The following is a 14,084-nucleotide window of genomic DNA, read 5'->3' as shown; positions in this document are numbered from 1 at the left end:
CGGCTGAACATGAGCCAGCAGTGTGCCCAGGTGGCCAAGCAGGCCAACAGCATCCTGGCTTGTATCAGGAATAGCATGGCCAGCAGGAGTAGGGAGGTGATCGTGCCCCTCTACTCGGCACTGGTGAGGCCGCACCTGGAGTACTGTGTTCAGTTTTGGGCCCCTCACTACAAGAAGGACATTGAGTTGCTGGAGCGCGTCCAGAGAAGGGCAACGAGGCTGGTGAGGGGTCTGGAGAACAAGTGTTATGAGGAGCGACTGAGGGAGCTGGTGCTGTTTAGTCTGGAGAAGAGGAGGCTGAGGGTGGACCTTATTGCTCTTTACAGCTACCTGAAAGGAGGTTGTAGTGAGGCAGGTGTTGGTCTCTTCTCCCAGGTAACTAGCGATAGGACGAGAGGAAATGGCCTCAAATTGCATCAGGGGAAGTTCAGATTAGATACTAGGAAAAATTTCTTTACAGAAAGAGCGGTCAGGCATTGGAACAGGCTGCCCAGGGAGGTGGTGGAGTCACCATCCCTGGAGGTGTTTAAAAAGTGTGTGGATGTGGCACTTTGGGGTATGGTTTAGCAGACGTTGGTGGTGTTGGGGTGATGGTTGGACTCGATGATCTTAGAGGTCTTTTCCAACCTTAAAGATTCTGTGATTCTGCAATTCTCCCACCCCTGTTCCTGCTCACCAGGCTTCCTCTGCATGGCTGGTTTCTGCATCTGGCTTTGCTTTTGCCCTTGTTCTGCTTGTGGGAGCATGGTCTCTGCTTGAACAACAGCAGAGGGATTTCATAGCAGCGATTTTCAAGCGGAGGTGGGCAGGGAGTAATGTGCTGGGAGAGCGAGCTGGGGAAGCACTTGTTTGGCAAAATGGGAGGAGGTAAAATGTAATTAAACTGTTTGAACAAATACAGGAGAGCAGCAGTGCTGTACAATTGGCAGAGGAAATGCAGTTGGCTGAAAGAATGATGATCAGACTTTTAAAAAAGATCTGTCTTCTGCTTTAAGTGATACATCTTTCAGTCTGCTCTTCAGTTTGCTGTGTTACATTACTTTTTTTTCTGCTTCTTGCAGGAGAAACTGGTGTAAGTTTTCCCACTGAAGGATAAACAAGACTGCTTTTTTTCATAGACTAAGGAGAAATACAGATTTCATTTCCCTCCTGTGTTTGTTCTGTTGTTTATAGCGTAGGGTTCCTAGGGTTGCTGAGCCTACACAGCTTTTCTTTAACTTAATGCTGATTTTGTTTGGATTAACAATGTGTTCAGAGTTCAGTTAACAATAATTTGGTTCTCTTTGCTTTCAGGAAGGAGTGTTGGATAGGTCAATCCAGCAGTTCAGCGTGAACTAATTCATCAGTTTATTGCAGTCATATGTTTAAGCTGTTTATCAGTAGCTGAACTGTGCAAGATTACCTTTTAAGCTACCAACGGCGGTATATAGTCATCGACACATTAAGAGATGGGCATGCGCAGTCCCTTCTCCCAGCAGTTTCATTTCAGTGCCCTTTGCAGCAGTCCCTCGCTAGTTGTTTCCAAGTTTATTTTAACAGAAGGGAGGTGGATGTCCTCAAAGAGGCATTCCGCTATCTGGTGTTTTAGGTCTGCGGGCTAACGAGGGAAGAGGCAGAGAAAAACCTCAAGAATTTGAGCCAGCTAGGTTTTTTGGGGAAGCAATCCAAATGTTTCCCAGATTGCCACAAACTGTTAAATTGTTTACAGTAAATTTTAACTGGAAGATCCCCAATGGAGCCAGATGCCGTGGCTGTTTGCAGAGCTGTCGGGGGAGTGGGGAGGTATCTGGGAAGTGGAGTTTTAGAGATGGGAGTGTGTAGTTGGAGGCAGAATGCTGGCAGCTGTAACTCCCTAAAGACATTTTGCGGGAGGAGGAGAGGTTTAGACTGAGGAGAGTTAGCTGAGGTGCTGTAGGGATCTTTTTTTCATTTGAGGGCTTGTAGCCAGCAAGCTTCTGCTTTCATTCCAGCTTCTATTTAGCTACGTGAGTAGTTTCATCAAAAGAATTGCATAGTGTGTTGAGTGAGCTTGTAAATCATCCACCTTTTTACCAATAGTTCAAGACCTAGGCCTTTCAGGGTATGGTAAAGGTGTGGCTTTTCTCTCTAGGAGATTACTTCCTAAAATTCTCCTTTCTTGTTCCCATTCACAAAATGTTACACCATTTCTGGATCTGCAGGCACTGACAAGAAGTGTTTGGTTTGTGTCGCCTGGACTTAGAAGTCCCCATTATTTATACCATTGGTTTTAAAGCAGAAACAAGTACTGCAAATTAGTTTTGGCAGGAAAATGAAGATTATGTGAGTTTGAGACAAATCTATTTATTTTACTTTTAGAAATAATTAATAGTTGAGAATTTAAAATTCCTCTTCTGAAATGTGAATTGAAATAGTGTCTAAAAAAGAAATCCATTTGTTATGGAGCAATTTGGGGACTGAGGAAAATGGGAGCAAGAAAGAAAACTACATCTTTGAAAAAGGAAGTGGGAAAGGAGACTTCATTTTTACAAACATGATAAAAAGGCATAGATATATGATGATTCTTCATATTTTTTTGTTTTTTTTGAATCATGACAGGTTGTTTTTCTATAAATGATGTAACATAGTGAAATTGAAATTATGAGCCTGAGATATTACTGGGTACTCTTCAGTCAGCAGTACACAGGATAAAAATTTAGATTATCATTTCATGATTATAGAGGTCATTTCTGTCTTTATAATATATAAATAACTGAATGTAACTTCGTTTTTAAAGATCTGTTTTGTCTTGGTTTTTACATTAGGATGTCAGATCTTTTCTTCCCTCTTATCTCCTCAGGCATCTGAGTATAATATTTGCTCTAATTGGTTTATGATATCAAAGAAAATATTCAAGATGAAGTTTTCCTTAAACAGGAAACAATTTATAGCTGCAAGTTCCCGAGTACAGGTGCACACACTTCTGAACACGTTGTTTATTCATATTAGTGGTAGAGTGGGCAACCCAGGATAGTCAGGATGGACCTAAAATATGGAACCTGATGGTCCCCAAAGTTTGGGTAAGAATAGGACTCCAAACTGCAAAATTTTCGGAAAGGTGTACATGGCATAACAGAGTGCAGAGCTGGGAACAGAGCTTGACTTCAGACATGTCTTATCCCAGATTCCTGTTCAAAAATCTCAGGGGCACAGGCATCATTTGTCACCTAGATCAAAACTCAAAGTGCTCGGCATGTGCAGGGTTTAACCCTTTTACCCACACTGTCATTCTTAGCAGTCTGCATTTTGTCAACAGTGTTTCAAATACTTTATTTCTCGCTTGCTTGGTTGGTTTAGTTTGCTGACAATTTAGAATAAATTCCCCTTTTAGTAAGAGGTGAGAGATTTCCAAACATCTGACTGCAAAGCAAAAAAAAAGTCTTGAGCCAGCAACAGGGCAGATAAAACTATTCCTTGCACTTTTGCCTTAAAAATAAGCAATACACTTCTTATAATGTTTTTGTGTGTATTTAAGGTCACTTGTACATTTTCAAGAAGTTTGACCCCCTCCCTAAACCCACGCAATCTTTATTTTCTTTGCCAACTTACTGTCTAAACCATCTAGTAGCATAAAAGAGGAAGAAGTGATATTGTAGAGTTGTTTCCTAAAGGATCTTTTTTGACAGGAACAACTAAAATACGTGTGCATGCATAGTTGAAATTGTGTGTGATGCTTTTGAAAGGAATACATCTGGCTTTAATTCAGTAGGGTCATCTTCATGTTAAAATTAGAGCTGGGCTTCTTCTGTCCTGCTTAGATTGCTAATGAGTCACTTTTCCTACATCTCCAGTCTTTGCCTTCTGTAGTATTAGTGATGGGCTTGTGAGATTCCCGATGCTTCCCTCGAAGCAAGGAACGGCTTTCGCTGGTTATTCATTCCTACCGATATTTAAGACACACACACTGCGTGTGTTGTGCAGACTGCTGTATAGATGGTATCGAACGATTAGCTCAGAGGTAGAGGTCTGTAGATCTTCACATGCATGTCTTAGCTGAACAAACCCAGAGGAAAACTAAGACTTTTCAGCCTACTTTTTCCTCTTCCTTGCTGTTTTTCTGGAGTATGTCCACCAGACTCCTCTTCCTATCCCGCCGTTCTCATTGTGTCTTGCTTCTCTGCCAGCCTCTGTGTCACCTCCCTCTCTTGTTCCACGTGGCACCAATGTGTGTCACGTATGTCTGTGTGCTCCTCAGAGCTGTCTCCGAAATTTCACCTGCGTTCCCATTTCTTCTGGCATGCTGCCTAATCTCTTCTGCTTGGCATACCTTGTCACTCTGCCAGTCTTATGCCTTGTCTCATGCCTGGGCTCAAGGTAGCCACGTGCATCAGCCAACACAAAAGGACATCCAGATTTTACTTCACATAGTTTTAGACCTTTCTGTCACTGGAATAAGGCACAATTATAAGCACCCTGATATAAAATTGTACTGTGTCCTGCAGTGTTGACCACTTAGAAACTAAGATGGGGCACCCCATGTGAAGACATAGCATGTAACGGAGCATGCATGGATGCACTTGCACCCTGGCTTAGTCCTCGGAGAAGACTGTCCCCTCTAGCTCTGCTTTTGTTTGTTCTTGATCTTCTCGCTTGTGTTGGGATTTGTGTTGGGCCGAAAACTGGGCAAAACAGAGACGTTTGTGGGGTGTGTACTAATAAGAAAATGTTGAAAGTGTGGTAGGAACCAATAATGGAGGGGTTGTTTCCCTTCTGGGCACTAGTTGATTGAATATGATTACTGTAGGATGGAAAGGACTGCAAAATCCTGACATCTGCATCAACTGCAGAGCTGCAAACTTCTCTGCTCTTCAGGCATACATGAATTGTAATAAAGAAATGTTAATTTCTTTGCAAGAAGTGGTAGGATGAGAGGAAATGGCCTCAAGCTGCGCCAGGGGAGGTTTAGATTGGATATTAGGGAATATTTCTTCACTGAAAGGGTTGTCAACCATTGGAACAGGCTGCCCAGGGAAGTGGTTGAGTCACCATCCCTGTAGATATTTAAAAGACCTGTAGACGTGGTGCTTAGGGACATGGTTTAGTGGTGGACTTGGCAGTGCTAGGTTTATGGTTGGATTCGATGACCTTAAGGGTCTTTTCCAACCTACGTGATTCTGTGATTGACTGTGCAAGGCCTTTCCATCAACCCACAGCATGGCAGCAGTGGAAGAGCCTTCCCACCTGGCAAGAGGGCGATGCTGGGTTGACCCAAGTCCTCCTGGAAGGGCAAGGTGGGTGTAGAGGCTGCCTCGTTTCACAAGGGTGAATGGGCATCTGCGCCCTTAAGGGTATCTGGACGAAGACCCTCTTTGGTGCAAAAAGTGGCATTGAGTAAAGGCAGGAAGCAACAAAACATACAGAGACACAAACCTGGAGAGACAAGCCTACCGGAGGCAAAGACAAGAAACAAACTTTGTCAGCCACATTGACGGACGGCCTACTTAAAAACTCCTGTAACAGTCACATTGCATAGAAGATGCCTCTGAGTTAGGATTCCTTTTTAAGCTTAGCCTCAGATAACACATTTCCACGATGTCCCCAGTATGGATCAGGCACCACCAGAGCCTGACTTCATCAACATCAGGGCACTTCTAGAGGAAGTATCCATTAGACGCGTGAGTTTAATTAAAAATATCCATGATGTCAGGCAGATCTCATTATTTTCTTCATGCTAATTGCATTAGGGCATCACTTAAAATGTTTGAAATTGGGCATCAAATAATAGGGAAAATTATTCACTTGTATCACTCCTAGAATGGTAAAGTCTGTCTTACTTTATGTTTACATTCTTTATCTTCACAACCTTTTTGATCATTTGCAATACTAAACTAGGAGAGGAAAAATGAGGGCTTAGCTGCTTTAATCAATTATTTCCATTTTATCAAATGAGAAAACAAAATGCCTAAGAAATTGTTACTTGTTGTTAAATTGTCATTCATATCAACTAGTGTTCTGTACTGGAGAAATACATGTAGAATTGGAGTCTTCAGTTATGACTGTGGTGCCTGTCTCAATATTAGACATGGAATTATCTTACATTCATATGATTCATTCCTCAGCCTTCAACATATATAGTTGAAGATGTCAACTTCAGAAAAACTTAATAGGCTTCCTGAACGTAAAATAATTACAGCACTTTTATTGAAATGCCAGGATTTCAGGACTTAAAATTAGTTATAAATCATATTCTGTATTAATAATTTTGAACATTTCATTATTTAATGCTGACAAATGCACTTCTTAATGACATTTCCATTCAGCTTATCCTCTTCTCTGTCTGCCTGTCTGTTTTTTATAAACGGGGACGGACTCACTTTGCTTTGACTGGGTGTTTGTGCTGGAGTATCTCAGCGTCTGAAGGAGAATAGTAGATTCATCCATGCAACAGGCTGCAGTCATCCGCCTCCATTTAACGTGGGACAGTAGCACTTTTCTTCTTACAACGAAACACAACTTGCTGAATTTGCATACTGCTAGTTCTCACCTTTCAGAATGTATGACAGATTGTTTTGTGTAGCAGCAGGTCATCGTCATTATTATTAGATAATGTGTATTTTTACCGATGAAATAATTCCGGTCATTTCCTGTGGTGTTTGTGGTGGGTACTGCCATGGGGTTGTTCTATTAGGATGTGCCCTACAGGGTGCTGAGTTCCCTTGGTTCTCCCTGAATTACAAAAACTTTAAGTTTCAGCATCTCGTAGGAGTTTTCATCTCTTGCCCATCATCTGCTCACTTCTTATATTCCTAATATTCTTGCTTGGAAGAGAAGTCAGAAAAGATACTGCTTGAACCTCAGCAAAGTGCAGTAGTCCAAATGAATACAAGAGAAGTAGGTGTAAAGCTATATTGTTACGTTTATTTAACTAGCTGGTTTTGGATGAGAGTTTGCAGAATGTACCTACCTCTATCCTATTTGGGACACTTAGCAAAATAGGGAAGCAAAGAAAAAACTTTGTTGCCCGTATCAGGTATTGTGAAACCTTATGTAATGCAGCTGCCTGTCTATGGTTCAAGTAGAGAATTACTGAGTAAGGAACTAAGAGAGCGTTAGTCCTCGGCTTTCAGTCCCCTGGTACTGAGCTGGGAACTTCTGCAAGGAGTCAAAAAAAAAAAAGCAGCAAAACTGTACAGAACTGGAGAGTTTGTGTTTCTTCCCCTCCAAAGCTTTGGGCAGTGGGATGGCTCTCTATAACAGACCCTCAGCAGGATGCCTGCCTTGTTGGCTTTCCCTCTCATCTTTACCCATAAGCATTCGACCTTGTCATCACTATTCTTGAGCTCTATGCAATCGAAGCAGTCCCTAACGTTACAGAGCCACCCCACCGCCTCTCTTTCCTCACCTGTCCCTTCTGAAGAGCTTGTAGCCATTCATCGCAGCACTCCAGTCGTGAGAGTCATCCCACCACATTTCTGTGATGGTGACCAAGTCATAGCTGTCCTGCTGCACAATGGCTTCCAGCTCCTCCTGTTTGTTGCCCATGCTGCATGCATTGGTGTAGATGCACTTGAGCTGGGCTGTCGATCTCAGCCCCGACCCTGGCATGCCACGCCTGGGCTCATCTCTAGTAAGCCGGGTTATATCCCCTTCCCCCTTCAGGGGACTGGTGCCCTAAGTAAATAGTATTTACTAGTGCCCTGTGTAAATATAACCAAGCACAAAAAGGTATTGAAACTTTTCAGTCCCGTCTGGTGAATAATTTCTTTAGAAATGCCAAGAATTCCAGCCCCAGCAGCATTTCTAGTTAATACCTGCTTCTAATCTTTGAAACATTTGTTTTGTGGCAGAAGATTAATCACAGGAAATCATCTATTCTAAAGGTCTTTGGTTGATTTTTTTATTGCTGGAAGATACATATGTTTACAAGCCAATGAGCATCTCCTCCTAGGAATGTACATATTGCCTTCATCTGTCTCCCGTTATGAGCCTGCTGCATGTTGAGAAGTCCTATGGAATTGTTTCCAGCCTGTGCGAGTGTTTTTTCACCTTACTCAACTGTAGGCACAAGGGCAAATCAGAGTTGCAATATAAAATGTATTCTGCTGGGAAATGACCATGGTGAATTCAACGCCATGCTGGTATTTCAAGGCAGAAGAGCTGTATTTGATCTTGGGGGTGGAAGAGAAAACCACAGTGTGCGGGCTGGTGGCTGTTCTGTCACTAATTTATTGACAGATCTGGTGAATAAAAATCTGCATTCTCTTTTTATTTTTTAGGCCAGATATTAGCATGAATTATGGTGCTGGCTATTTCAGCAAGAGTCAAGTGGAAAATTTAACTCCTTGGAGAGTTGTGTGTAGTTCTGAGCCATAACTAAGGCTTTTAACTGTCACACTCCTGCATCATAATGAAGAGTAATAGGTGAAAAGCCACTGCTCCTGTAAATCAGTGTCATCAGTGACTCAGAATATCTATTGATTTTTTTTTTGTATTCCTACCAACAGTTTCAATTAAGATTCAGCAGATGCACTCTGAGAAAACACTGTATAAAATGCTTCATAATATTTTGGTTTAATACTGCTTTTAAAATTCTGTTGAAGAAATGGGCATTTGAAAGTCATTGTATCTGTAACATGTTAAAACATTGGTCTAAAAGGCTAATGTAATGCCCAATTCATAGTTTTGTTATGAATTTTTGAGTATGTAATTACTAGAATATATAAATATATAGTTCATCAACTTTTTTCAAACAACAGCTATACAAATTTAAAAAGTCAGTTATATTTACCCAGACATAATGCTTTCTGAATATGAGAGAATTATACCATGGTTTTGAAAAAGAATAAACCCACACACACTATATTTTCCCTGCAAATAGTGTCTGTACCAACAAATCATCTGGACAAAATGATTACAGGCTATTTGTCTTTACCCTTTGTAATGCACTAAGCAAATTTCAGTGCTTCATCCACACATGAACCACTTGCTAATTTGGGGTATGTACCACATTTGTCATGCCCTTTACCTGTATTTGTGCATTTTGGGGAGACTAACTCCAGATGTGCAGCAGCTGTTGTTCCACATAGGATTGTGTGACCATATTCTGCATGGAACCCCGGCGGAAGGAAGGTAACATGAGGCTCTCATGCTCCAAGAGATCTTGAAAGCTGCAGAAAAAGATATGACAAGGGCAGCCATTAGGGAGAAGAGCAAGATGCATGTGTGGAATAAATGCATATTAATAAAAAGGTTTGCCTCCTGAGTCACTGTGCTTCCCATTTAGATTTCCATATTGGCATGTGGCAACTGATGTAATTGCTTGCATTAAAAAGTAATACCAGGGATGTAATATATTTTTAGTTCTCACTACAGCAGTTTATCAACTAGGAATGGGAAAAACAGTTCGCACTGTACTGTTAGCCAGTTTTCTAAAGACCATGTGAGATCCGTGGGTTGTAATTTGGAAACTTTTGGCAAGAAACCTTGAAGTACAACACGGATCTCTCTGAAATTTCCTTCAGAGACGCGTACATGTGTAGCTGATATATTTGTTAGTTGGTACATGTAGATATTTGTGAAATCTTCCATCATTACACAAACCAACTTATATTTTCCGTTTTCACTTGGTAGGCTTCCATCCCATTTCCTAAGCAGGTACGAAGTTTTTCTTTTGTGTGCTGGGGAACTTCACGTGTTAAACAAAACTTCACTGCCATCAACCTTTGGAGGCCTCTGAGAAGTCCATTAGCTCTCCTACACATTTGGGTTTCTACTGGATTAGAAATTAGCAGGTTAAAAGAAAGAAACTGAAATGGATATCCTGCATGGCAAGTGAAAAGTGTTAAGAATAAAGTACTGGTGTTCTTTTATGCAAAGAAGGATTAATTTATGGAAGCTGCACTGAAATGGATGATAAAATTTCCTGTATTTTAATTTTAAAATGGTGGAACAGGAAGAGATCTTCAACACTGAGTGATGTCCAAAGTTCATGACAGACACTAGGATAAAGAGCTACAGTTGTTTACATGCTTACATATCTAATTTACTAAGAAGCTGGAGGAGGGTTAACATCACCATTCTAAAGCTTTTCCTTCTGAGGACAGTCTGAGGTTTCAGTGTTTTGGCATTTCATCACTGAAGGGCTAATGTTCTTTGCTTGTTTTGCTGATGAAATGGAGGCGGTTGTAAATTTACATTGTTAAGAGTAATGAATATAAAGCCTGGTGCAAAGAGGATTTAACCATGGAGAAATGCCACCGTTCTAAACCTGGCACTCCCCAAGAACTGGAGACCACCTGATGTATCTCAATATTGTTATGAACTTTGTTTGTCGTTTACCTGTGCTGCAGCTGTAATGAGAAGGACTCTGGAACAACATCACAAAACAAATATCTAAATCTGGTCCATGTGCAGAAGAGGGTGGTGCAGTGGCCTGAAGGAGAAAGGAGAGACAAGAATACCCAGTTCATCTCCAGGAGGCCCTGTCTCGGGAACAGGGGCAATATCAGTAAACAGGTTTAGAGCAGGAAATGTATCTCTGCATCCTTTGTGGAAAGGAAAAGTGTGAGAGGAGAGAAGTGAGGTGAAAAATAGCTATAGTGGGGGAGAGGGAGGACTGGAAAACTCCCCAGGTTAAAACAATAGGAAAAATGGAAAAGAACTGCAAGAAAAGATTAAAAAAAAAAAAAAAAGCCAAACTATATAACCAGGCTTTTATTTTTAAAATAAAAAAAAGTCACTGAGACCAAAAAGAAAAAATCAAGCAATGAAGAAATGGAGAAAAAGATTTGGAGAAAAGATAATGATTTAGCTTTAGCCTGTGCCTCTCTGTGAAACTTGAGTTTAGAAGAGCTGTGGTAACCAGATCAATAAAGTCTTTAAAATCATTTCGTTAAATTGAAGGCAAAAAGATAAACTCTTGTGATAAAAACTTCTACCTTTATTTGCCAGAACAGGAGTAAAAAATGTTCACTGCTCGCTTACCTTCTGATTGATTTTCCTTCAAGCTAAGAAAAAACGTTGTACATTGGACAGAAGGCGGCATTACTGTACCTCCTCCTGATTTAGAAATGTAGAATACAAAGCAATGGTTGCGTGAGGTTAGTTATAACTGTAGAACGAATGACAAGTCTACAAAGATTCAAGAGGAAGCAAGTTTGTATCTCTAGATGAGACAAAACTTCTGACAGTTACTGTCCAGCAATACTAGCTGTGAAGGATGACTCGCTTTATTTCCAGTTGCTACAACTACAGAATTTATTTCTTAATTTAATGCTTACCTCAGGTGTAGTTTATTTAGGTTGTTCAGGTGTTAAATCAGAAGCATCCTGAATTTAAATTTACCTTTTTGGATGTACATTGTATTTTTATGAAAAGAAATCAGTGATCTCAAACCCTTACAGTCTTTTTTAAAGTAATGTCCGTTTTATCGCTTTTATGTTTTACATTAGGAAACATGTAGTTATTATTTGCATTAAGGTCATAATACTCATTTTTCTTCTGAAAGATGCAAACATCACTGTACCTTTATTGGGCTGTAAGTCTTATATTGTGTTTAGTGAAAATTGACTCTTCTGCCTGTAAGATACACCTTTGGAAACACAATAACGTCACTGATGATAACTTAGTTTTATCTCAGTATTAATTGTATGTCCCATTAAGCTTTTTTTTTTCTGAAAGGACGTTGTCCTGCACCTTTCTAAAGCTTGGTTTTGTGCATCGTCGTTTCAAGCAGTAATTCTTGAGTGCTAAACCTGAAGTAAACAGAGCACTCCTTCTACACCATCATATATAAGTTTTAAATTACCTATGGATGAGCTTGACAAAATGTGATCAACCTCTGACCTTCTCAGAGTCTTTTCTGAAGAGGACTGAAGGTCACCTTTCGTTAACTCTATGGTTGAGACTTGATTGTACATTGATTTGAACTCGGGTGAATTTCTCTGTCTTCATGTTTTTAAAAGTGTTCGTAAAACAGTTATTTGTGCTCTGTTACTCTGCTGTAATGCCAAAAGCAATGTCACAGAAATTTATATTTTTATATTAAAATATCTAAGAGAAGGTCATGGATCCCAATCTTCAATTGCCCTGGGATACAGCAGAGGTGGATTGAAAGCTTTTTCAGCCTTCAGCCGAGTAAGCTGGGAGATTCTGGGTTCATTTGGGTTGGGTTTTATCTGTTTTTAAGATCATGGGCTCTTTTTCCACCTAAGTGTCAGGCTTTTGGAATAAAATTTGTGTTCAGACATGGATTTTAGTATCTTCCGTTCACAGTTGCTTGGGTTTTAGTATTTCAGTATCTTCTGTAGCATATAGTATTGTAATAATCCACAGTGTCCTCAAGCAAAAATAGAGGAGGAAAAACTTGATTCAGAAGATTGCATCTGTTTTGCCTTATGATTTATTTGCAGCTGACCTTTGATACTTGCAGGTTTTTCGAATTCATTTTGAGTGTGTGCTTCCCTGAACTTTTTATTAATTCGCTACTTCTTTTCTTTTGCAGATTACAGATAGAAGAATCTTCTAAACCTGTAAGGCTGTCACAGCAGCTGGACAAAGCCGTAACCACAAACTATAAACCGGTGGCTAATCATCAATATAATGTAAGTAGCTTTCAGTATTTTCCTTTTTTCTTCTAGCCAGGAATCTGGCTTGGGAGTCCAGAATCGCTCTGCAGCTGTCGCTCACAGTTGGCCACTGTCTTTGGAAATGTTCCCTGCTATCTGGTTTCTCCCTGATTTTGTCTTCTGGGGGGAATCTTCTTTTTGTCTCAAGACCCACATCACCTTTGGGGCTGAGGTCTGCCAATTCTCACTCTCTTGTGTTACCTGGTGGAGGGCAGACTGCCTTTACCCAAGCCTTTTCTAGTGTCTCTATTACATTCTTCCTGTAGTCTTTTTTTTTAAATGTAATTTTGAAATTTGGGGATAAAAGGCAGTTCTGGCTTTGTGCTATGAGGTGTGGAAGCACTCCTTTGAGCCAAATAAAATATCATATGGAGGTGGGTAAAAGGCTTCAAAGAATTGTTAGTTTCTAGTCCTTTGCAGGAACTGACAACAAGTAGAAAAGAATTAACAGCTGATAATTTTTCACAGTTTCATACCTTCATAGTACGTGTTATTTGCATCATTAGCTTTGTCAATATTACACCCACGCTGCTGTTCCAGATCGGTTGATGTACATACAAACTATAATGTCCTTTTTCTTAAAGATCCTCTTTGAGTAATTTGTATGTATGCATATATAATCGCTGTTAGTGTTGAATGTGAGAAATGTTAAGTCATACTGAAAATGAGTCACTGTGTTAGTCATTTAAACTTTTACACTTTTTATTAAGATTTTGTTTACATAAAACAAATGACAATATACTCGATGATATTTAAGTATTATTCTGAAAGGCAGTCTATTTCCACAGAACCAAATATAATCGTTTCTCTCTCATGGGACTGTTTTGTAGTAGTTACCATTCAAAGTCTGATCTGTACTTAGATGATCATACCAATGGAACTATTTCAGCGAAGGGAATGACATTTAACCAAAATAGTCACACTGGTATATCCTGCTATGCAGATGCAATTTTATATGAGTATATTGTTTTATGATGCTACTGTTATTCTTCTCCTTTAATTCCGGAATAAGGTATGGTGATGTACAGCATCACTTTTCAGTGGGATTCTGTGCTGTTTCCCTGACACTAGCATAATTGCAACAGTACAACTTCAGCTTGGAGACAATCTTTGAATCTTTATTCCAGTTACAAACTGCTGTTGTCATATCATTGCAGAAATTTAAGTCATGTATGAGATTCAGGGGTGTAACCAGGCTTCTTATAAATTACGATGTTCTTGTGTCCTATTTGTAATGGTTTTAGTGGTTCCATAGCTGTCCATGCTAATGGCAATCCAGTGGCAGTGTGTTTACTTTGCATGTCTGCATTAAAGGTGTTCTGATGGGAAGAATCTAGTACAACGTACTTATACTTGAGTCACTCTTGCCTATGCCTTCACTCTAAAGGCCCAGGCACGACTACTTTCTACAACACCATTCTTTTCATTGTCTTTTATTAAGGTTCAGATTAGATGGCTGAAAGGATGTACAACTGGGAGAACATGTCTCTGAACTTTTTA

At 40.1% G+C, this 14,084-nt stretch overlaps 1 protein-coding gene across 1 annotated transcript in view; it reads left to right on the top strand.

Moving 5' to 3' along the window:
- Positions 1–14,084, top strand: part of GTF2F2 (general transcription factor IIF subunit 2) — a 101,983-nt gene that overhangs the window by 69,496 nt on the left and 18,403 nt on the right. The window contains exon 7 of the mRNA XM_075422195.1: positions 12,461–12,560. Coding sequence (XP_075278310.1) covers positions 12,461–12,560 — 100 coding nt within the window. The remainder of the gene's footprint in view (positions 1–12,460; positions 12,561–14,084) is intronic.

The sequence above is a fragment of the Opisthocomus hoazin genome, chromosome 1, assembly GCF_030867145.1.
Source record: "Opisthocomus hoazin isolate bOpiHoa1 chromosome 1, bOpiHoa1.hap1, whole genome shotgun sequence".
NCBI classification, from domain to species: domain Eukaryota; kingdom Metazoa; phylum Chordata; class Aves; order Opisthocomiformes; family Opisthocomidae; genus Opisthocomus; species Opisthocomus hoazin.
The sequence above is the reverse complement of the archived record's forward strand: the minus strand, read 5'-3'. Positions and strand labels throughout refer to the sequence as shown.